The following is a 25,473-nucleotide window of genomic DNA, read 5'->3' as shown; positions in this document are numbered from 1 at the left end:
CGGGGTTAAGCGAGGTTGTGCGGCACGGGCAGCGATTTGCCCGTGTCGCACAACCGACGGGGGCGGGTACGATCACTTTCAATCTCGCTAGCGAGATCGCAGCGTGTAAAGCCCGGTTTACTCTTCCTACCATAAGAAATGGCTTGTAAAGACACGAATGAAAGAAAAGTACATTAATGATTCACAGCAAAACATCTCCAAATAGTGAAGTAAATGGGCTATTATACAACGGTATGACTAGCTAAACTAAAATGTGGCTGCAGCAACCACACAGCTATTGACACAGAGCCATAGATTTGATGTCCACAGTCCGGGCTGATGGTGGTCACAGAGACAGACCTTTGTATGGCCAATACTGGGTGCCCCGTTGCCAACCACAAAGCTTTAAAGATTTGAAAGCACATCTGCACTTAACTAAAAGTACTTAATGAGTTGGGTGGCATCAATGGCTTCTAACAAAATCATGGGGAAAACTAGTGAAAAAAATGCAAAATTTAAAAGCAAAATGGAGCAGAAAATATTAATGAAATAGCAAAATAGCAAAAAATATTTGTAATCTCAAATACATGCATTTAAAGTGGTGGTCCGAAACTAAAATTTAATTTAGTGCTGAATGCCTATCTATTGAATGTCATACTCTAATCTCGTTTCTAAAGCCTGCTTTACACGTTGCAATTTCGCATACGATATCGTATGCGATTTGCAACGCCCCCCATCGTATGTGCAGCACGTTCAATTTGTTGAACGTGCCGCACAAACGATTAAACCCCGTTACACGTACTTACCTTCCATACGACATCGATGTGGGTGGCGAACGTCCACTTCCTGGAGTGGGAGGGACATTTGGCATCACAGCGACGTCACGTGGCAGCTGGCCAATAGAAGCGGAGGGGCGGAGATGAGCGGGACGTAAACATCCCGCCCACCTCCTTCCTTTCGCATTGTGGGCCGGGAGCCGCAGGACGCAGGTAAGATCTGTTCATCATTCCCGGGGTGTCACACACTGCGATGTGTGCTACCCCGGGTACGATGAACAATCTGACGTGCATTCTAGAGAAAGGTACGATGTGTACGCGATGAACGTATTACCGTTCAATCGCAATCGCACGTACCTGTCACACACTACATTGTAACTTACAATGCCGGATGTGCGTCACTTACGACGTGACCCCGCCGACACATTGTAAGATATATTGCAGCGTGTAAAGCAGGCTTTATATACATTTGTCAGTTTCAATATATGCTCAGTAAATAAGTGATTTCAGGGGGGTGGGGGTGGCACTTGTCTCTGCTTTTTCTATATGCATGGTATGTATGGTATTCTTATTACAATGCACACTGACAGTGCACTCTCTTTCCAGCTTGTTACTTCTGCCCAGAGCCGGCGAGCAATCGCACTGTCACTTTGCATATTGCAGTGGCAAGAATCCGCTGAGCATAGATTGGAGTTGATAACCAAAGCATGCTCGGTGTAGCAGGGATGAGCAAAGCCTATGAAACGCCTGTCACTGATGACACTTCATTACAGGGAGGGGGCAGAGGCTGTGCCAGTTACAGTAGCTTCTGCCCCCTGATGATGCTTCATTTTCATTACAGGGTGGCTGCAAAAGCTGTGACAGTGTCCCACTCCCACCCTCTGCCGCCGATGACACTTCGTTACAGAGGGGCAGAGGCTGCAGCAGTGACCAAGCATCTGCCCGCTTATCATGCTTTGTTACATGGATAGGTCAGAGGCAGCAGCAGTGGCAGCACCATCTGCCATCTGATGACAGTTTGCTACTGGGAGGGGCAGAGGCTGTGCAGGTGACCACAGCATCTGCCCCCTGATGACACTTCATTACAGGGAGGGGGCAGAGGCTGTGCCAGTGACCACAGCTTTTTCCTCCTGATGACGCTTCGTTACAGGGAGGGGGTAGAGACTGTGCCAGTGACCACAGCCTCTGCTCCCTGATGTACCGGGGATTCTCAAATGAAGCATCATTCAAGATGAAGTAATAAATAAAAGAAAAAGGCCTCTTTCACATGTCCATGTTTCCTATGATTTCACTCACATGTCCGTATTTTCACACGGACCGTGTGTCCATGTGGCACCAACGGAGACATGTTCATTTTTCTCCAGTCAGATAGCTCACAGTGCTTCTCCCAGCAGTGTGAGCCGTCAGTGTGATCTGCATTAACTGTTCTCTCCTAGCCAATGGGGAACATATTGTTCTTCAATGACTGGGACAGCGAGTATGGGATCATTGTGGGACTCTCTTATTGGATTACGCCGAAACCGGATTAGGGATTTGCCAGGGAAATAAATTGGTGAAAGAAGGTGTCTCTTGTCTTTATTTCTTTAATAATTCTCTCTTTTTGTCTCTTTCAGGTTTGCTTTTGGGGAATGTCATGGGACAGCACTATGGATTACGTTGGACATTTTTTGGTAACAATTTGATATATATTGGTGAACAAAGGTTGTAGTCAAGGGGTGTTTGTCTAAATAAAATTTATTTTTCATTCTTCAACTACTGGATTAGTAATGCGGGTTTATCTGATAGACCCTCAACCATTACAAATACCAATTCACAGCTGACATCAACCCCATATATTACCCCATTTGCCACCGCACCAGGGCAACGGAAGAGCTGACTACAGCACCAGATTTGGTTCATTTAATAGGGGCGGCTACGAGCCAGTATTGTTAAGCTGGAAAGTACCAAATAACCATGGCCCTCCAACCCTAAAAATATCAGCCCCCAGCTGTCCTTTGGCTGGTTTTGAAAAATAGGGTGGACCGTATGCCATTTTTTAAAATTATTTGTTGAAATAATTAAAGAAATCAGTGTGGGATCTCCTCTATTTTTCAAAACCAGCCAAGGGACAACTGACTGCTGAGAGTTGCAGTCTGTAGCTGCTGCTATACCTGTGCATGTTATGAAAGTTGGGAGGAACCCGACATCTTTTTTTTCTAAAATGAATCATTAACTCTCCTAAATCATTAACTCTGCTGTACTATCTATCTATCTATCTATCTATCTATCTATCTATCTATCTATCACTCTATCTATCATTTCTATCTATCTAGCATTTATCTATTACTTTTCTGTCTTTGCACATCTTTTACCCAGAAAAAATACATTAATTTCATACAGACGTTATACATGGACACACGTACAGCACGCAGATGCCACATGGATGTACAAAACGGACTGTGCAACATGTGCATTTTAAAAACGGACGTGTGAAAGATGCCTAAAGCAGAGCAGTGAGCGAATGGTAGAACAGTTTAATTACATTATATTAGAAAAGAGATTAGATTATGACATTAAATAGATCGGCAGTTAGGAGTAAAACAAATTTTAGTTTTAGACAACCCTTTTAAGTAGAAAAACAGTTGTCCTAAAAGTTGGAAAACTCCTTTAAGAAATGAGACAACAATTCTGACTTCACAATTAGTGTTTTTCCCCTTTTCAGCTATTTTTCTACATCTGGATAACACATACAATATAAGAACTTTTTGATCATGGATCTTCTTTTCCCCGGTCGTATGTGCTGTGGATCTCTCTATTGCAGAAGATGAAATCTATATTTGAAGTGTATATCACACCTAAGCTAAACTCTAATGTCAACGGACCCTATTGAAGTGTGCGTTGTTCTTAATAGAGGTCCTACGCAATACTCCTTATATACAGAGTAGCGATTTTCTCATCTCCAATCTTTTCATCTCTCCCTGTCAGTTGGCGCACGTCTTCCTCAACGTCACCTGCTGACCTCAACAAGGTTCCTACTGCAAGAGGAGATGTGTCTAGATACAAGACCAGCAGTGCTAGTTTAAGACTTAAAGGGAACCTGTCACCAGATCTGGTGACTATAAGCTGCGGCCACCACCACTGGGCTCTTATATACAGCATTCTAACATGTTGTATATAAGAGCCCAGGGTGCTGTGTAGAGCGTAATAATTACTTTATAATACTTACATAAACAGTCGGTATGGTGCAGATGGGTCAGATGTGTATCTCCGTTCTCCTCTTTCAGCCATCTTTGTCCTCCTTCTTCTGAAGCCTGGGTGCATGACGCGTCCTATGCAGGTGTACTTTGATCTGCCCTGAGTAGGGCAGATCAAAGTATTGTAGAGCGCATGAGCGGGACCTCAAAGCCTGCCTGTGTGCATGACATAGGACGCATCATGCACCCTGGCTTCAGAAGAAGGAGGACAAAGATGGCCGAAAGAGGAGGCGCCGCACCCGGAGAATGGAGACACCCATCTGGCCCAATTGCACCATACCGACCATTTAGGTGAGTATTATAAAGTCATTTTTACGCTCTACACAGTGGCCTGGGCTCTTATATACAGCATGGTAGAATGCTGTATATAAGAGCCCACTGGTGGTGGCCACAACTTATAGTCACCAAATCTGGTGACAGGTTCCCTTTAAGGATGAGGACGCCTGGAAGTTCACTTTTTAGAGGCTTTGGCACAATTTCCTTACACCTGCAGAAGACAAATGCTCAAACCGAAGGTAAAATTAAATGGTTGTATCTTCTCCTTTATATATGGATAGTAAGAATTCTTGGCTCATCTATCACAGATTCGAATGAGGAAATGATGAGTCACAAGTAATTACCCCGGCCTGCACACATAACCGTCAGGAAACAATGTGGTTTGGCTCGCTGGTTGGAGAAAAGTGGTACACAAGTTTTATTCTCTAGAGCACAACTGCCAATTACATGCAGGAGATTAAGATGCACACTTATAAGTCTGATATTTTAAAGAATCCATTGAATGATGAGGGCATAATGACCATTTCAAGGAGCAAATGCCTTTGTGAGACGTTTCACTCTTTTTTTTCACTCTGAAAATGTATGAAAATACATACATTGTACTAATGTCGGTAGAAAGCTGGCTTTTCTGCTGTCAAAAAGAGCGGTCACCATGGCCAGTATTTGCTCTCCTGAGATTTTTTTTTTTTTTTTAAATCCGCCATACAACAGTTTCAGAGCTATGGGCCTTTTAATTTAGTGCTAATTTTTATAGTGTTTACAAGGGGCGGTGCTCACAGGATTCTCTGGGGACCAGTCATTAGGCTCCTCTGCATTATTACCCTGTTAGCAACACAGCCTTGTAAAGACCATAAAAAGTAGCCGTAAATAAAAGGCCCGTATCTCAGGAACTGTATGGGGTATTAAAAACCTAACAATAAAACATAATGATCAGGGGAGCCGCAGGAATAAAGAGTAAAAACTGGTCACTTTAGTCCTGCTGACAAATCCTCTTTAAGGCCTGAAACACACTTCCGCAAAAAAAAACGTACGTGTCTCACGGTCCGTTTTTCGAGTCCGTGTTCCGTTTTTTAGAGGCGTTTCTCCGGTACGTATGGCATCCGTGTGATGGCGTATGCGAGCCGTGTGTGCGTGTGGAATGTCCATATTGACATAAAATACGTACGTGTGCTGTCCGTGTGCTGTCCGTTTTTAAAGGCCCGCATTCTTACCCAATTAACGTTGTTAATCATTCATCATGAGATCCTGGTGTTTTTGTTTGCCATCAATTGACCTGATAGATTGGTAACAAGTGTTTCAGATTTTGTGATTAAAAACGGACACGGACGATACGTGCTGAACACGGACATACTCCGTGTGCGGTCCGTGCAGGCACGGACCCATAGACTAAAGCGGGTCTGTGCCTGTGTGCTGCCGGCCAAAAACGGACATGTCGTCCGTGTAGAATAGCGCACACACGTACTTACCACACGGACACAGGTTCCGTGTGATTTTACGTGTGTGTGCCATCTACCATTGAATAACATGGGTCTCCGTGTCTCCGGTACCTGCAAATACGTACCGCACACGTACAGAAAAAACGGATGTGTGTTGCGGGTCTAAAGGTCGCTTTACACGCAGCGACATCGCTAACGAGATATCGCTGGGGTCACGGAATTCGTGACGCACATCCGGCCTCGTTAGCGACGTCGTTGCGTGTGACACTTACCAGCGACCGCTAACGATCCGAAAAGTGCCCAAAATAGTTGATCATTGACACGTCGTTCAGTTCCCAAATATCGTTGCTCGTTCTGGACGCAGGTTGTTCGTCGTTCCTGAGGCAGCACACATCGCTACATGTGACACCGCAGGAACGACGAACAGCAGCGTTCCTTTATCCTCCGGCAACGAGGTGAGCGTGTCATTAATGCGGCTGGTCTCCGCCCCTCCGCTTCTATTGGTGGGCCGCTGTGTGACGTCGCTGTGACGCCACACGAACCTCCCCCTTAAAAAAGAGGTTGTTTGCCGGCCACAGCGACGTTGTTGTGTGTGGTGAGCGATGTGCACAGCAATAACGTCATCGCTGTGCGCACGGCTCCACACAAGTAAGCGGCGCTGCTGCTAGCACAGACAAGAAGATGGGCGATGCTGTGTGGAGTGAGGAAAGGTAAGTATAAATGTTTATGTTTTTATGTGTGCCACAGGATGCAGGCCATATACCAGAATGAGGGCATATACCAGGATGGGAGCACATACCAGGATGGGGGTATTTATCAGGATGGCGGCATTTATCAGGATGGGGGTATTTATCAGGATGGGGGTATTTACCAGGATGGGGGACATATATACAAGGATGGGGATAATATACAAGGCAGGAGGATCATTACCAGGATGGGGTACCTTAGTAGAGAATTTGGGGACATTACCCCCATAACAGTGTCAGCAGCAGATCCTCGTCCCATAACAATGTGTCATGACCACATTTTTTTGCTTAAAATTTTATTTTCCTATATTTCTCCTCTAAAACCAGGGTGCGTCTTAAGGTCCGATGCGTCTTATAGTCCGAAAAATACGGTATTATTATATAGAAACATAGGTAAATTTGTGAATGTAATAATTAATAATAATAATAATAATAATGTAATTTTTGCATGTAGTTTATACTGTTGGCCCTCAGAGTCAATGTTACTGGTGGGTCCCTGCCGCCCCAGTCTAAGGGCTTTGCACGCTGCGACATCGGTCACAATGTGTTACCGACGCTGCAGCGATAGTCCCCGCCCCCGTCGCAGGTGCGATTCTTGTGATTTCTGCCGTAGCGAATATTATCGCTACGGCAGCTTCACATGCACTCACCTGCCCTGCGACGTCGCTCTTTGGCCGGCGACCTGCCTCCTTCCTAAGGGGGTGGGTCGTGCGGCGTCACAGCGACGTCACACGGCAGGCGGCCAATAGAAGCGGAGGGGCAGAGATGAGCGGGACGTAAACATCCCGCCCACCTCCTTCCTTCCGCATTGGCAGCCGGGACGCAGGTAAGGTGATGTTCCTTGCTCCTGCGGCTTCACACACAGCGATGTGTGCTGCCGCAGGAGCGAGGAACAACATCATACCGCCGCGGCGGCAAAATTATGGAAATGTCGGACCCTACACCGATCATACGATAACGACGCTTTTGCCCCCGTTAATCGTATGTAAAAGCATTTGCACACTACGATATCGACTGCGACGCCGGATGTGCGTCACTTTCGATTTGACCCCACCGACATCGCACCTGCAATGTCGTAGTGTGCAAAGCCCGCCTAACACTGGTCACCACCTGCATTACATCTCTGCCTCTCACCGAGCCAACCAGTTCTCTACTCTGCAATGACATGGGGCAGGAGCCCTTAAAAAGCTGTGTGCTGAAAAATCTCTCAACCACTTGGACAAGACTAATGTTTGGCTAAATATCCCAAAACATGTGGTAACCCTTATAAAAGGGCGAACACTGACTTATAGCGTAACTGCCTCCAATAAATGTCTCTACAGATCCGTTTTTCTTCATTCTGGATGAGAGTTAATTTGTATACACTTTTCCCAGAGAGTATTGTATGGTCTATATATTTCCTTCCATCAGCTCGGCAGCCTCCAAAAGTAGAAACATTACCCCTAGCCCACATGGCTTCATATGGATATCTATCATTAGTGTTGTAAGAATTATACTTTATGAAGGAAGAATATGTTTAAAGGCAATCTGTCACCAGGTTTTTGCTAGTTTACCTAAGAGCAGCATAATACATGAAAAGAGACCCTGATTGCAGCGAGGTACCACTTAAGGGTGCTTTACACGCTGTGATATTGCTAAGGATTTATCGTCGGGGTCACGTTGTTTGTGACGCACATCCGGCGCTGTTAGCGACATCGCAGCGTGTGACACGTATGAGCGACCTTAAACGATCACAAAAGTAGTAAAAATCGTTTGAAACGTTCTGAAACAAAAAATCTTTGTCTGCTCAGTAGTGATGTCCGTCGTTTCTGCGGCATCACACATCGACACCGCTGGAGCGACGAACATCTCCTTACCTGCCTCCACCGGCAATGCGGAAGGAAGGAGGTGGGCGGGATGTTACGTCCCACTCATCTCCGCCCCTCCGCTTCTATTGGCCGGCCGCTTAGTGACGCCGCAGTGACATCGCTATGACGCTGAATGCACCTCCCCCGTGAGGGAGGGATTGTTTGGCGGTCACAGCGACGTCGCTGACAAGGTATGTGCGTGTGACGCTGCAGTAGCGATAATGTTCGCTACGACAGCGATCACCAAATGTCGCACGAGCGACGGGGGCGGGTGCTATTGCGCTCAACATCGCTAGCAATTGCTAACGATGTTGCAGCGTGTAAAGTACCCCTTAGTTTACTGGGTGCAGCAGTTGTGGCACAATCAGAGTTCTTACATGTTGCAGAGCTCAGAAAGCTATCCCCACCAACACTAGGCTCTCTGTGTACATTGTGCATTCACAGTGAGCTGCTTATCAGAAATAGAGATGTGGTTGGACGACTTGGCACAAGGCAGCTAGTCGCAGCAATGATAATGTCCTAGTAAGAAAACCTTCAATGTAAGTAAACAACAGCACAGTTTAATAAATGACACATAGCTGAGATCTGTTCAGATTACATATGAAAAACCTGCTGACAGGTTTCCTTTAATTCTGTCAAATTTATCAAAAAGGTGCATGCAGCATAACATTTATTTGGCACAATTTCCAACCTAGTAGACATTCATGGTTGTCATACATGCAGTCAAAGTCACAAAATGGCAATAGCACATTTAGATGTGATGTAATTTAATGAAGAATTACATACAGACTATTGGTGAACTGTATATTATATAGAAACTACTGAATTAAAAAACCCATCCTGCACTACCCCGTCCTTCTAATGGTGTCCGTCCTCCAATTGTCTACAACAGACAGAACAGCACACTGGTGTTTTACATTTTCCCTGTGCTTTTCGCTGATGTATACGGTCGTTAGTCAGAAGGGTATTTTTTGCCCTGGGACAAGACAGAATCTTTTCTCTGGATACAACACAAAGAGAACAGAAGAGTTTTATCATATGACAGGACAAGGAATGGTGTATAAACACAGAGACGGCACAGAAGAAAGGCTCAGAAAAACTAATGTATTCAATAAGAGCTGCCGAGCACTATGGCTGCTTTCTGTACATAGAGGCTAATAATATCCTGGCACACACAAGCACGGGTCAGCGTAAACTGCGCTCAGTGTTTGTGCCGGGCTCATCTGATGCATTGCGAGATTACACATCTTTCAGATCTTACACGGAAAGTGCTGGACATTTCTGCCCACATAATACATCCATGCAATCTGCAGTTTTTAGCAACCGCAATATTCTTTTGCAGTGGCCCATATTGTCAGATGCACGCCTTAAAGATACTTATTCATATGGATGTGTGCTGTTCCCCAAGATGGCACAGCTACTCAACCACACAAGGTATTACTTGGCACACTTCATTGGCACTTTTCTGGACACTTTTGCATCAAAGGGACGCCTTGGCTTCCTATACATATTTTTTCTTTAGTTTCCTATACATATATTCTGAAACTCCCAAAAAGACTCTACCGAGAACTTCCCAAAAAGACTCTACCGAGAACATCCCAAAAAGACTCTAACGAAAACATCCCAAAAAGACTCTACCGAGAACATCCCAAAAAGACTCTACCGAGAACATCCCAAAAAGACTCTACCGAGAACATCCCAAAAAGACTCTACCGAGAACATCCCAAAAAGACTCTACCGAGAACATCCCAAAAAGACTCTACCGAGAACATCCCAAAAACACTCTACCGAGAACATCCCAAAAAGACTCTACCGAGAACATCCCAAGAAGACTCTACCGAGAACATCCCAAAAAGACTCTACCGAGAACATCCCAAGAAGACTCTACCGAGAACATCCCAAAAAGACTCTACCGAGAACATCCCAAAAAGACTCTACCGAGAACATCCATGTTTAGGCAAGGTTTGAGTAAATCTTTCCCTATTTGGTCCAGGACTTTCCCAAATTTGCTGAAACTGTCCCACAAATTTAGGACACCCCCTGCACATTTGCTACCGTTTGCAACTATATCAGTCTTAACCCATTTTTCCAATGCCCCATTGTCTGAATGTGTCTTACAGGCTGGTCCTCATTTTAAAGGGAACCTGTCACCAGATTTGGGGCCTATAAGCTGCGGCCACCACCAATGGGCTCTTATATACAGCATTCTAACATGCTGTATATAAGAGCCCAGGCTGCTGTGTAGAACATAAAAAACACTTTTATTATATTCCCCTGCTCTGCTGCAGACTGGTCAGAGGGTGGCTCCATTCTCCTGTGACGGCGCCTCCTCTTTTGGCCATCTTGGTCTTCCTTCTTCGGAAGCCAGGGTGCATGACGCATCCTACATCATGCACACATGATATGAGGTCCTGCACAGGCACACTACAATACTTTGATATGCCCTGAGTAGGGCAGAAAAAAAGTGAGCCTGTGCAGGTCCTCCGTGCCGGCGAGTATGACGGATGCGTCATGCACGCTGCCTTCAGAAGAAGGAAGACCAAGATGGCCAAAAGAGGAGGTGCTAGCACCGGAGAACGGCACCACCCATTTGACTAGTCTGCAACGGAGCGACCTCCTAGGTAAGTATTATAAAGTGTTTTTTATGTTCTACACAGCGGCCTGGGCACTTATATACAGCATGTTAGAATGCTGTATATAAGAGCCCACTGGTGGTGGCCACAGCTTATAGGCCCCAAATCTGGTGACAAGTTTCAGCCCCTCGTATAACAAGGCCTGCCAACGATCGTGGAGATTTATTCTACAAAAATTGGGATTGCTTGGAAAATGAATTACTTTTGCCCCAAATCATTATTTTTCATGTTGTTAGGCAATTGTCTTTATAATAAGTGTAGAAGGTAGGAAAAATGGGGATCACCAAATAATCGTTATCAATATTAATAAAGAGAACGCAATATGCAAATAGTGGGAGAGATGTAACAGGGCAGTAGATGGAGCTCAATTAATGGTAACCAAACAAGTTTATCTCTCAAAAATATTCAGGCACCAAACACAAAAGAATTCACCACTGCCATTAACGCCTCGCCACACGTCACGTTATCAGAGGTCACATTGGGCAGAGTCCCACCAGTTTGCTCCAATGCTTTTATTTATTGCTGCATTCTTGCCTCCGGTCTTATCTCCCATCCAATATCTCATCCGTTCTTCACCTTCCTCGCACTCTTCAACCCCGAAGCTGATCTCCATTCAGCTGCCCCTCCCCCTCCAGCCTCAGGTTTGGTCCCTCTCCTACCTCCCTCCAGCCTGAAAAGCAGGTGGTGGGGGAGCTCTGTCAGGCCTCTCAGGCTGGTAGGATTTTAATGAGCTGGGTCACCATGGGATGCCACTTCGGCACAAATAGGAAGTCACAGCCTGCTCAGAACCTCCGGCTTGTCATTCTGTGGTCTACAACACAGCGATAACTGACAGATGGTCCTAAGAAGATGTTCTGCAGCAGATTTTAATTAACCCTAAATTTGGAGCATTAACATAAAATTATCATTATGTGTGTAAAACCTATTCATATTTCTTTATTGTCTTCACGATTTAGATAGACTACATTCATCTACAATATGTGGTGTGGGCTCTACATATATACATACATATAAAATGCATCTATCTATTTATCTATCTATCTCTATCTATCTCTCCTTAGATATATATTATAAATAAATGCATTTACTTTCCATTTGAATATAATTATTGTCTTTGTTTTGCTTTTATGTACAATACTGTCTAGTTTTACAGTAAATCACAAAATATATTAAACAGGTATTCCAGAAGGGAATCTGTCAGCAGATTTTTCCAGCATGCTGAAATAGTTAACACAGAAAGTTTAGGGATGCCTGTCTTGTTACAATCAGATCTTTTGTTGATTTGTTATGTTTGTTTAAGCAGCAGGACCCCTATCATTCCAGGACTACAACCTCAGTTACAGAGAAGTCCCACACGCCGGCTACTGGGGCTGACACCTCACAGTCAATATACAATCTCTATATAGAGCCTGTGTGCATGGGACAGCTCCCTGGGCTCAGCTACATGACTAAACCTAAAAATGGCTGCAGCCAGTAATCTAAGTAATACCTTGTTGGATTCAGAATCTCCTTGCCTACATCATGCTGCTCTGAGATAAGGTTGCAAAAACAGCTGACAGATTCCCTTTAAAGAGGCTGTCCAACCTGTCAAAATGTAGAGGATGCATTAGGATTACACAACAAAATATCTGGCACTCAACTAGTAAATCCTCATCGCTCCGGAGATGCCACTCTGGTCTTGTTATCTGTTCTGCAGGGATGACATGTTGACAACACATGTGATTGCTGACGCCAGCGATTGGCTGCAGAGGTAACCTGAGGATGGTCAGAATGTCATCACTACAGGACAGTTATTAAACTGATGGCACCACCAGGCAGTGGCATTAGGTTGGCACAGGTAAAAAAAAAATTGTACAAACCCTTTAAATACTGTTTGCCAATCCTTATTTTTAATCATAGTTACTAAGGTTGAAAAAAGACCTAGGTCCATCTCGTTCAACCTTCCTGCACCAATTATATATTTTGTCCCTAAAAGGGTGCTTTACATGCTGCGACATCATTACCGATATATCGTCGGGCTCCTTTCCTTAATATCGCTGCTGCCACCGGTACGATGTTGTTTGTCATTCCTGCAGTACCACACATTGATATGTGTGACACCGCAGGAACGACGAACATCTCCTTTCCTGCCTCCACCGACAATGAGGTGGGATGGATGTTACGTCCCGCTCATTGCCGCCCCTCTGCTTCTATTGGCCGGCCGCTTAGCGACGCCGCAGTGACGTCACTATGACGCCAAATGCACCTCCCCCTTGAGGGAGGGATTGTTCGGCGGTCACAGCGACGTTGCTGCACAGGTAAGTGACGCTGCTGTAGCGATAATGTTCGCTACGGCAACGATCACCAAATATCGCAGGAACGATGGGTGCGGGTGCTATCGAGCTCGACATCGCTAGCAATCGCTAGCGATATCGCAACGTGTAAAGCACCCTTAAGTCACTTATAACCGACAATGCTGTGTGTACTGAGGAAATCATCCAGCTCTTTTTTAAAAGCTGTTATAGTCAGTCATTACTACCTCTTGTGGTAGGGCATTCCACAGTCTGACTGCTCTAACTGTAAAGAACCCTTTCCTATTTAGCTGCCGGAATCGCTTTTCTTCCACTCACAGTGTATGCCCCCTGGTCCTTAGTATTGTCTTTCGAAGGAATAAGTCATGTGCCAGTGGAGTTCTGAAACCTGAGATCCCAAAGTCCACAGTAATGAAGCAGTCCACCACCATTACTATGCACATCAGTGGGGGTGTCTGTGCCTCGTACTATTGTTCATCTCATTCATTGGAATACATAGCGCTTTCATTGAGACCAAGTGCTCAGGTCTTTAACATTAAAGCGTCATAAAACCTTTTAAAGAGAACACTTTGTGACACCAATGCCCAATCACTATTCCGAGCTTCTTATTGTGAATTGATAGTGCTCTGTTATATGTCAAAATAGGAATAGGAGTTACTGTATTATTTGAATGGCTTAAAGCGGTATTCCATCATCCAGTGGGGCGGTGGTTAGCACGCTTGGCTTGCAGCCATTGGTCCTGCATTTCAGCCTGACAAAGGGCTCCATCTGTATGCTCCATCCATGCTTCCATGGGTTTTCTCCAGGTACTTTGCTTTCCTCTCACACCACAAAAAATATGCTGATACTACAAGCTTTATATAATATTGACCATAGAACATATGTATGTGGCTGAGACAGGAAAACTATAGTGGGATCCCTATTAAGGACCAAGATTGATACAAGATATAGAAGAAATCATAATAAAACAAAATATCAAGTGTTTTAAGCAAATTTAGTAAAACACTGACATTTAATAGCATAGGGTTACAAAGTGATAATTTGTACTTTTGCTTGCGCAGTAGTTCTCTTACAAAGTGAAGCTGTATAATGTAGGGGCAGAGAACCTAATTACAGCAATGATCACTTACTGGGCTCCTGGGGGCAATTTTGAAAAACAAATCCTGTTTTCTCAACTGTAGATGTAGCAGTGCTATGAATGCTGCTCTGTGTATAACCCCACCCACATCGATGATTGGCAGATTACTGTGTACACTATTCATTGTCAGCAAGCTGCCAATCAGTGGTGAGGGCATGGTTGCACAGATTAGCTGGACTCCCTGGCACAGAACTCCTAGTCCCTGCAGTGATAATCCTCTGCTAATAAAACACTGATTGTATTGAAACTACAACATGCTGCCTAACAAGTGACACATCCCTGCCGATACATTATGCTGTTATCAGAATAAACAGTAAAAACCTGGTGATAGATACCTTTTTATCACTTAGATATACCAGCAATGGTCAGGAATTTGTTTTCTTAATAGCATAATAAAGAGTATACAGTAGGGAAAAAAGTATTTAGTCAGCCACCAATTGTGCAGGTTCTCCCACTTAAAAAGATGAGGTCGGCCTGTAATTGACATCATAGGTAGACCACAACTATGAGAGGCAAAATGAGAAAACAAATCCAGGAAATCACCTAGTCTGATTTTGAAAATTCTGTTGGAAAATAAGTATTTGGTCAATAACAAAAGTTCATCTCAATATTTTGTTATATATCCTTTGTTGAGAATGACAGAGGTCAAACATTTTCTGTAAGTCTTCACAAGGTTGGCACACACTGTTGGTGGTGTGTTGGCCCATTCCTCTATGCAGATCTCCTCTAGAGCAGTGATGTTTTGGGTCTGTCGCTGAGCAACACGGAGTTCAACTCCCTCCAAAGGTTTTCTATGGGGTTGAGATCTGGAGACTGGCTAGGCTATATACCTGTTGGATGGCAATCATTTTTTTTAACCTTAAGAGGTCCACATACTTCTTCTACACATCATTTCGACTATGGTCTACAGAGTCTCTTAATTTTTTTAGAAAAGATTAATAATTAGAACATACATGTCACCATGATTGCCCTTTAAATTCCAGGTGCCTAGAAGGCTCTCCTGAAAAAAAATGCAATGCCTAGACCCCAACTCATCATTACCTTTATGCCTATTTTTTGTTGTTTGCGCTTTTTTTGTTTGCACTCAATCTATCTCTCTATTTGCGCCTTTATTGAAGTCTACTGTAAATGTTCTCGCCTGTTTTATTTTCTCCTTTGTGCGCAGTTTAATGATTCCAGATTTTTTTTGACTGATTCATCAATTACGACTGTTTAAAAAGTCGGAAAATTCGGAGCAACTCTACCCCTCTCCCCCTGATCTTTTTTATGCCAAAAACTTGGTTCAGTTATTACAATGTTTCGACACCATAATGTGTGACTTTGGGCGCCAAAAGTTGCAAAAAAAGCTCAAGACAGGATATAAGCCCTTTTTTGACTATACGCCAAATTCATGAATCGTGTGCACCATTCTGATTAATTTCGCAACGAATCCAGGATTACGCCCCAATTCTGTTTTTCAGGGTTTTATATGGAGGCTCCATAAAGCCAATGATGTGTGGGAAAAAAAGCAATATAAACTCGGCCTTACTAATTAGTTTCAATAATGTCCCGTATGTGGGTGCAATCATTAAAAAACTACCGTAAGAGGTATGGGCATTTAATATTGTTTGTTTTAAATAACATATGTACTCTTTCTCTTTTGCTAGAAAGCCTAAAAATCACTTACAAGGACCGAAACAAATGTCCTGTTAGTCTGGCTAGCTTTCCGTTCTCTTTCAACTTTTTGGGAGCACGCACCGCCTACTGACATATGTTGGTCTTCTTCATAGATCAAGGAAAGACCTTTGGCGGTATTAAATAATAATGGCACTTTTTTGCCTATTGGTAACATTTTACACTATAAGTCATCATCAGTCACATGAATAGTGCTCCCTCGGGTTACAATGTCCTCAGGATGCAATATTTTCATCATACAGCGGTATTTCTGTAGACTGTGAGCCCTCGCGGGTAGGGTCACTCTTATTTTATTATTATTCTACAGATTTGGAACCAATGACTAGTTTTCCATAGAGTTTTCATCTCATGTTATGGTGTTTTCAACTTTTTTCCAACTTACAAAGTTCGTGCTGCGATGAATTATTATTGGAAAGTGAGGGACCATTTGTCTACATACTGCATGGGGGGAAAAAAGGTGTTTCAGCCTTCACTTTGCAGCAAGTATTGAGGCGCTTAAAGGGGTTTTTCCATGATCAAAGTTATTTTAATCAGTAGATATTGGTATAATAATTATTTCAACAATTGGATGTGTTTAAAAAAAATATTCCTGCCCTGAGATAATCTTATATATGTGTCCCTTCTGTGTACTGTGTAATGGCTGTGTCTGACCATACAGGGACATGGTCTGATCATATCACAGCTCCTGGGCAGGGGAGCAAGTAAACAAGTATACAGACTTTACAGCACGGTATTGCAGATTATTCTTTCTTTGGGGTAAAACATTTGTTAAAAACAGGAAGGGAAATGTTTTACCTCACAAAAAGAATTAGCTATGATCCCGTTCTGTAATGTCTGTATACTTTGTTACTTCTCCCCTGCCCAGGAGCTGTGGTATGATGAAACCATGTCCCTGTACGGTCAGACACGGCCATTACACAGTGCACAGCTTACTTCCCCCCTGCCCAGGAGATGTGGTATTATCAGACCATGTCCCTGTACAGTCAGACACGGCCATTACACAGTATATAGCAGGGACATATATATAAGATTATCTCAGCGCAGGAACATTTTTTTGATGTTCTATTGATTAAAACTAACTTTGTTTGTGGGACAAATACCCTTTAAGGAAAAAACTGGAAATAAATAGGTAACAATAGTAGCCTGAAGCCCCTCGTTAGCTGCAGAATTATAGAATTTCCCTTCTTCTATAGGAAGAACTTCTAGTGCACTAGTATTAAAAATCGGGAAGAAGATAATGAACTTAGTTGACATTTTGCAGTGCGATAACATGGATTAATATATTTGGCATAACTCATTTAGCTTATTAGACAGATTTCTCTTCCATGTGCCAGACATGAGATATCCAGTCAAAATAACCTCATGACGTCACAGACTCCACCAATTTATCTTGTCAAATTTGTCTGTGATTTTGGATGAAAAAAGAGGATACAGAGTACTAATACCCTTTTGGTACTGCTAAGAGATTTCGAACACTGAAAATAGGACACAACATTCTTTGTCATAAGTACCAAAAGGACTTAAAGGGAACCTGCCAGGTGCAATATGGACCCAGAAACATGAGCAGTTCTGGGTGCGTGTTGCTAATCCCTGCCTAACTGTCCCTGTATCTAGTAGCATAGATAAAGAGATCTTCAGAAAAAGTATTTCTAAAGATCCTTTATAATATGCTAATGAGGCAAGGACTAGTCCCAAGGGCGTTGCTTCCCCTGACTAGTCGACCCTCTTAGCATGTTAGCACACCCACAATGACGAGACTTCTGACCATGTACACTGAGCCTAAACCCAGCGTCTGGGGGGTGACAACAGAAAGGTACGTGCGTCAATGACAATGACGCTGGCCATTGAATAGCATGTTAGCACGCCCCACTTTGCGTGCTAACATGCTAAGAGGGCGGACTACTTGGGGGAAATAACATCCTTGTGACTAGTCCCTGCACTCATTAGCATATCATAAAGGATCTTTAGAAATACTTTTTCTAAAGATCTCTTTATGTATGCTATTACATGCTGGGACCGTTAGGTAGGGATTATAAATTTGCACCTAGAACCACTTGTGGTTCTGGGTGCATATTGAACAGGACAGGTTTCCTTTAAAGCAAATATGTCCCCAGGTTTTTGCTACCTCAGTACTTATTATAGGTAATCTAACAAACCCCCGATTGACTGTTTAGTTGGTACAGGTACATGCTATCTACCTCATACAGTATCTCACAAAAGTGAGTACACCCCTCACATTTTTATAAATACTTTATTATATCTTTTCATAGAACTACGCTGAAGATCTGACCCTTCTATAAAATGTAGTCACTGTCCAGCTTGTATTACCAGTGTAAATTTGGTGCCCTCTAAATAACTCAACACATAGCCATTAATGTCAAACCTCTGACAACAAATGTGAGAACAGCCCTAAGTGAAAATGGCCAAATTGTGCCCAAAGTGGTAATATTTTGTAAGGCTGCCATTATTTTCCAGCACTGCCTTAACTCTCCTGGGCACGTTCACTAGCTGGCATCACAGCCGTCTTCAACTCAAAAATATTTCCAGAATCCGCCCTTTCCTCAATTTGCAATCAACTAAAATGCTAGTGCATGCCCTCATAATCTCCCGCCTCGACTACTGTAACATCCTCCTCTGTGGCCTCCCTGCCAACACGCTTGCCCCTCTCCAGTCCATCCTTAACTCTGCTGCCCGACTTATCCACCTCTCTCCTCAATACCACCCCGCTTCTCCTCTCTGCATGTCCCTCCACTGGCTTCCAATCTTCCACCGTATCCAATTCAAACTTCTAACACTGACCTACAAAGCTGTGCATAATCTTTCCCCTCCGTACATCTCCGAACTACTCTCCCACTACACTCCAACACGTCACCTCCGGTCCTCCCAAGATCTCCTCCTCTCCTCCTCTCTCATTCGCTCCTCACACAACCGACTCCAAGACTTCTCCCGAGCATCCCCAGTCTCCTGGAACTCGCTGCCTCAACACGTCAGACTATCCCCTACCCTTGCAAACTTCAAACGGAACCTGAAAACGCACCTGTTCCGAAATGCCTACAATCTACAATGAACTCGCTGCCGCCCGACCACCGTGCGGAGCTGCCGCCCGACCACCGTGCGGAGCTGCCGCCCGACCACCGTGCGGAGCTGCCGCCCGACCACCGTGCGGAGCTGCCGCCCGACCACCGTGCGGAGCTGCCGTCCGACCACCGTGCGGAGCTGCCGCCCGACCACCGTGCGGAGCTGCCGCCCGACCACCGTGCGGAGCTGCCGCCTGACCTACACCCCACCTATTGTCTCCTCCCCATAATCCTATAGAATGTAAGCCCGCAAGGGTAGGGCCCTCTTCCCTCTGTACTAGTCTGTCTACTGTAACTTGTATACGTATTTTGTATGTAACCCCCTTCTCATGTACAGCACCATGGAATTAATGGTGCTCTATAAATAAATAATAATAATAATAATAATCACAGAGCTGGCAGATGTTAGAGACCTTGCTATCCTTCACCTTCCATTTGAGGATGCCCCATAGGTGCTGAATAGGGTTTAGGTCTGGAGACATGCTTGCTCAGTCAAGCACCTTTACCCTTGGTTTCTTTAGCGAGACAGTGGTTGTCTTGGAGTTGTGTTTGGGACCGTTGTCATATAGAAATAATGCCCTGTGGCCCAGTTTCCGTAGGGAGGGGATCATGCTCTGCTTCAGCATGTCACAGTACTTGTTGGCATTGATAGTTTCCCCAATGAACTGTAGCTCCCCACAACAAGCGGCACTCATGCAGCCCCGAACCATGACACTCCCACCACCATGCTTGACTGCATGCAGGACACACTTTTCTGTGTACTCCTCCACTGGTTGCTGCCACAGACGCTTGACACCATCTGAACCAAATAAGTACAGTATATCTTTTTCTCATCAGACCATAGGACATGATTCCAATAATCCATGCCCTTTGTATGCTTGTCTTCAGCAAACTATTTGCGGACTTTCTTGTGCATCATCTTTAGAACAGGCTTCCTTCTGGGATAACAGCCATGCGGACCAATTTGATGCAGTGTGTGGTATATGGTCTGAACACTCTCAGACTTACCCCCCAGCCCTTTTAACCTTTGCAACAATGCTGGAAGCACTCGTACATCTATTTTGAAAAGACAACCTCTGGATATGACGCTAAGCGCGTGCACTCAACTTCTTTGGTCGACCATGACGAGGCCTGTTCTGAGTGGAACGTTTCTTGTTAAACCGCTGTATGGTATTGGTCAACGTGCTGCAGCTCAGTTTCAGGGTGTCAGCAATCTTCTTATAGCCAAGGCCATCTTTATGTACAGCAACAATTCTTTTTTTCAGATCCTCCGAGAATCCTTTACTATGAGAAGCCATGTTGAACTTCCAGTGACCAGTATAGGAGTGTGTGATAACACTGAATATAACACGCCTGCTCCCCATTCACACCTGAGACCTTGTAACACTAATGAGTCACATGACACCGAGGAGAGAAAATGGCTAATTGGGCACAATTTGGCCATTTTCTCTCAGGGCTGTTCTCACTTTTGTTGCCAGTGGTTTAGACAGTAATGGCTGTATGTTGAATTATTTAAGGGGCACTCCACATTTACACTGTTATAAAAGCTGAACACTGACTACTTTACGTTGTATCAAAGTGTCATATCTTCAGTGTTGTCCTATGAAAAGATATAATAAAAAAAAATTACAAAAAATGTGAGGGGTGTACTCACTTTTGTGAGATACTCTATATGCATCCACGAGTTATGCTGGTGAGAAATGCCCATTAAACATACATATTGCTTATCTCACATCTTTCCCTGAAGAATAAATTATAAATGAATGCCCTATAAATGTCCTCTTTATTGAGTTGGTTAAAACTTCAAAATCATCAGTTTATTCATCTCGACTACATCTTCCCACATCAGCCGTCATCTGCCTCACACGGCTCGTCATCCATCTTTTACTAGCTCCTGAATGGTAACTCTGCTTAGCTATTCAGTGATATTGGTGCCGTTGATTTCCTATTCAGAGGTCGGGAAAAGCTGGATGACACGTACCGGTATTGGTATTATGAGAACCGTAATGACAGCCGTTAGCCGTCGTCAAAGAGAATAAAATAGGTATCACTACGTAATGGATGACAAACATTTTATCTTGGGGGGAAACGGCTTTTTAGCATCTCTCTCTTGCTATTTGTTCTAAGACCCCAACCATTTTTTAGTAGAAGCCAAAGGATCGAACGAGAAGAGAAGATGATGATCTTACCCCTCACTACACTACATCCATCTCACGGGATCCTAATCTAATTTTCTGCGTTGGGCTGGTATGGAGGTTCCTAAATAAATAGGAGTAATTCAGCCCGTGGCTATACGTGTCGTACTGTGTAATCGTGCAGTGGCCGGCCTAGGCCTATGTGGCCTCTCTACAGATGCAATCCTCCATCGGGGGGATGGGAGAGCACTGCCCGTTATCTAAGCTCTGAGACAACAATTATATAAAGTATATAAATAGTACTAATAGTACATAAAACTCCTGGAGACAGAACGCTGTGTCCTGCGTCTCGCTTTGATTTTCCATTCCCATCACTGGAGCGCGGCACTAGATGGAGACTTTCTACGAGGCGGCTAAAATTGGTGCCATCTGCAGCATACAAGAGTGAAGGCGAGGTAGAAGGAACAGACACTTTCCAGTAATGTCGGATATTTACAGACGGAAGTTGTTACTGAGAAAGAGGGGCCGGGCACTGATGCCAGCAGGGCGCACAATGGGGAAATCACGAGCTCGGCCCCATGGAAGAGAGCCGGATTCACGAGGAAGACCAGGACAGGTAGGAAGACCATACGGCCGCTCTCCCACCACGGTATATGGTCTACTTGACTACGTTTGTACTGTAAAAAAGGGATCTCAATAGTTTTGTTCATATTTACATAGATTTCAATGTGAAAATTTCATGTCCAATCGGTCCCGATTGAAGTATAATTGCGACTGAATCTGTTTTTTTTTATAGGATGGAAAAAGTAAAGTCTGTGGCACTTTTTTATCCTTTAAAAAAAAACAAAAAAAACCCCATGAATCCCATTTCCATTCTTTGTAACACAACAGTCTATGGAAGATGGATACACACGTGGCATGCCGTGGTGCCATGTGTCTGAATCAGATTATTCACTTTCTTTTATCAGGGTTTTGGGATTTCCTGACACTCTTTCCTATCTCATTTAAAAAACAACAAAAAAAAACAAAATCTGTTAAAAAAAAAGATTCAGATGCAAGAATATAAGTTATAGAAATAGATAAACTTGGTGTAAAATCAGTTTTACAAGAGGTCAGTTTGTTTCTTACAATATATAATTGTGAGGCTGATAAATGTCACCGCAGATTTCCGGGGACCCCGATAGTCCTGCGGATTTCCAGGGACCACAATGGTCCTGCGGATTTCCGGGGACCACAATGGTCCTGCAGATTTCCGGGGACCACAATGGTCCTGCAGATTTCAGGGGACCCCGATGGTCCTGCACATTTCCGGGCACCCCTATGGTCCTGCACATTTCCGGGAACCACAATGGTCCTGCATATTTCCGGGGACCCCGATGGTCCTGCAGATTTCAGGGGACCCCGATGGTCCTGCACATTTCCGGGCACCCCTATGGTCCTGCACATTTCCGGGGACCACAATGGTCCTGCATATTTCCGGGGACCCCGATGGTCCCGATTAACTATTACACAAATTACACAGAATCCCACTACAAGATAATGAGTATTTGTAAGACGTCTCCATCCGCTCCTTCAGTCCCTCTTATTTCTGACAACTGTTCCATTAGGAGTTGTCACAAAACTTTCCCCGTCTTTCCCCCTGGTCCAGTATTCGGAGCGGACTTCCACCATGTACTCCATACTGGTCTTTCTGGACCCCCCAGTCCAGCAATCGTTATATACACAGCTGTGTAATACGCTGCTGTCATTATGGTGAATGGGAAGCGCCATGCCACCCTTTGGTGATGTGCCAACCTCTTATTGGTCGGGCACTGAAGTCTTTATAGCTACTAACTAAAAAGTAAGTACAACAGTAACATAAAGAGCATTCACGTGTCACTGCGACCCACAAGAAGAAATATATTCCATCACACATGGAGAATCCGTATATTGATGGTTGAGAACAGCCTACGGTCAGTGGCCACCATTAGTGCTTGGCGCCCCCCAGTAGCCCCAGTGATCGTCCCCGTCCCGGTGGACCACGCTTTCTACCACTCACACAGTCGCCTGCTCGGATCCGATACTGTCTGTGTACAGGGTATAATATGCAGGAACCATAGATTTCAGGGGACTCACAGGTGATAATTGGATGGAGGACGCTCCTGAACACTTCCTTGACACTTTCTTCTCATTCCTTGTGAACTTCCTATGGTTGTGAGTACGGAGCCTCGCTCTATAGTCTTACTTATCGGAATATTCATCGACATTACCATCTCACACCCGTCCTCGTCCGTCCCCCGGATGAGCCCACCACAGTTACTTAGAGGTCACTTTCCTAATTGTTTGCAGCCTTACATACCATGGAGGTGGATGTGGCACCTACTTGTGGCTCCCAGGTGCTGGCAGGGCTTTGTGCAGGGCAGCAGGGGCACCCAGTCTTCTGAGGCGGGCAGGCTCGGCCCCTCATCACCAGTGTGTGCCAGTGTGTGCCTGGCTGCTGCCTGACAATGAGCCTTGGGAAAGCCCCCAAATAAAAGGGCCAGCGCCACTGCTGGCACCGCGCCAGGCTACAGGCAGGAGCTGCCACGTCAGACGGTGCCAGGGGGCAGTGAGTGTGGGGGCTGGGAGCGCTGCCCATCAGCCCATGGCATGGCATATTGTGGCTGCAATCAGCCGGGGTGACACATTGCAGTATGCCACAATGGCCAATGACACAGGGCAAGAGGAAAACAAAGAGAGGTGCAGTACAAAGCCCCCTCCCTCTGCACCCGGGGACATGGTGGCATCCCTGGCCGGCACTTACCGTGGTCTTCACGGGCACGTACAGCACCTGCTTGTCCCCCAGGCTGCCCTCCTCCGCAGTGCCCAGCTGGAAGCCCTTAGATTTCACCCAAAATTTAAATTTGGCGTTATCCGTGGAGCTGGACTCGGAGCCATTGAGCAGCTGCACGATCCGCTCGTATTTCTTGCGGGTGACGGTCTTGGTCTTGCCGGAGTCCCCGTAAGTCCGCAGGCACCAGTCCTGGAAGTGGCGGTACATGTCCCGGTCGCTGTCCATGGTGCTGGCACAATGACAGGGTCCCGGAGCAGGCGGGGATGGCCGTGCAGGCTGGGTGTGTGGGGGAGGGGGCACAGACAAGTCTCCGATGTTTTTGTTGTGCTCCTACGTGCTCAGCAGCAGGCTGGGCTATCCCAGTGCTACCCCCAGAGGGCAGGACCAGGCTCTACCTGCTCCAGGATGCCAGCCTCTCCGGTGCCGGGCTCTACCGCGCGTCCTGCCGTGTCCCACTCTCTGCGGAGGCTGCTGGCATCTAGAAAACTTCCTGTATGCCCCGAGCCTGCCAACTCGTGCCGGGCATCAGTGTGCCATCCCCACCCGGGGTGTGCCCCGCTCCACACTCCGTGCCCCGGACTATTGTCTGCTGCGGGCGGGGAGCTGTGGACCGCTGATGGATGGGATGCGGGGCAGGCAGGACCCCAGCGCCGTCTCCTCGGTGCCTGCGGGAGGGGGCGAGTGATGAGAGCCCTGGAGGGAGCCCGTCCCAGCACTGGCGAATGGCTTATGCGTCCTGTCCCCTGCTCGGTGCTTATAGGAAGCTGTAGCGGCGGCTGGAGCCGGCCCGGGACTGACAGCTCACACTTCTCCTTGTGTTCTTTAAATGGCTGCTTTCTGCTTTCCAGGTGTGCTGCTGCCACCTGCTGGACAGTGAGCGCACTGCCGCCGCATCCAGGCCTGCACTGGCTGTCACACACAGGCAGCTCCGTCTCTGGGAAAGGTGCAAAAGTGGCTTCAGCCGGACCTCAGGGTCACATTATTATTAATATGTACAATGGCAAAGTGCTTGGAAACACCGGTACATTTGCTATTTACAGCTTGTCAACAATCCTTTCTCAAAACAGAAATCATTATTAATTCTATTGTGTGTAGCTTGTTGTCTAGGTTGTCTGCAATTTCTCAGCGGTGGACAGTCTCCTAATTAAGTAGATCAGCACTTACAAGCTCTTTTCTATAGGCTTGTAAGCGCTGCTCTGAAGCTAAGTGGATTGTTGGGAAGATGTCTTCTGTGCTCCTTCAGTCACCACACTGCAGAGGTAGAGATGACTGCTGGCAGCATTGCAAAGGACTCTGTTCAGGCCGGGGCACAATCATGTCACTGGTCCAACCTCATGTAACAGTGCACAGCTCCTAGCTGGTAAAGAAGCAAAGGAAGACGCTGAAGAACCCGACACCGAGTCCTATTGATCGTACAAAC

General features: G+C 45.3%; 1 protein-coding gene across 5 annotated transcripts in view; it reads right to left on the bottom strand.

Annotated features, from left to right (window-relative positions):
- Nucleotides 1-24,885, bottom strand: part of NOL4 (nucleolar protein 4) — a 428,227-nt gene extending 403,342 nt beyond the window's left edge. For 4 of the 5 annotated variants that reach the window (XM_075353310.1, XM_075353311.1, XM_075353313.1 and 1 more), the window contains exon 1: nt 24,024-24,885. In XM_075353310.1, the coding sequence (XP_075209425.1) occupies nt 24,024-24,278 (255 nt within the window). In that variant the 5' untranslated portion in view covers nt 24,279-24,885. Of the gene's footprint in view, nt 1-23,579; nt 23,705-24,023 lie in introns of those variants that run through there. The other variant, XM_075353312.1, reaches the window with a different exon arrangement.
- Between the last annotated feature and the right edge of the window lie 588 nt (nt 24,886-25,473).

Source organism: Anomaloglossus baeobatrachus, chromosome 6 (assembly GCF_048569485.1).
Source record: "Anomaloglossus baeobatrachus isolate aAnoBae1 chromosome 6, aAnoBae1.hap1, whole genome shotgun sequence".
Taxonomy (NCBI): domain Eukaryota; kingdom Metazoa; phylum Chordata; class Amphibia; order Anura; family Aromobatidae; genus Anomaloglossus; species Anomaloglossus baeobatrachus.
This window is presented reverse-complemented; position numbering and strand designations above follow the sequence as displayed.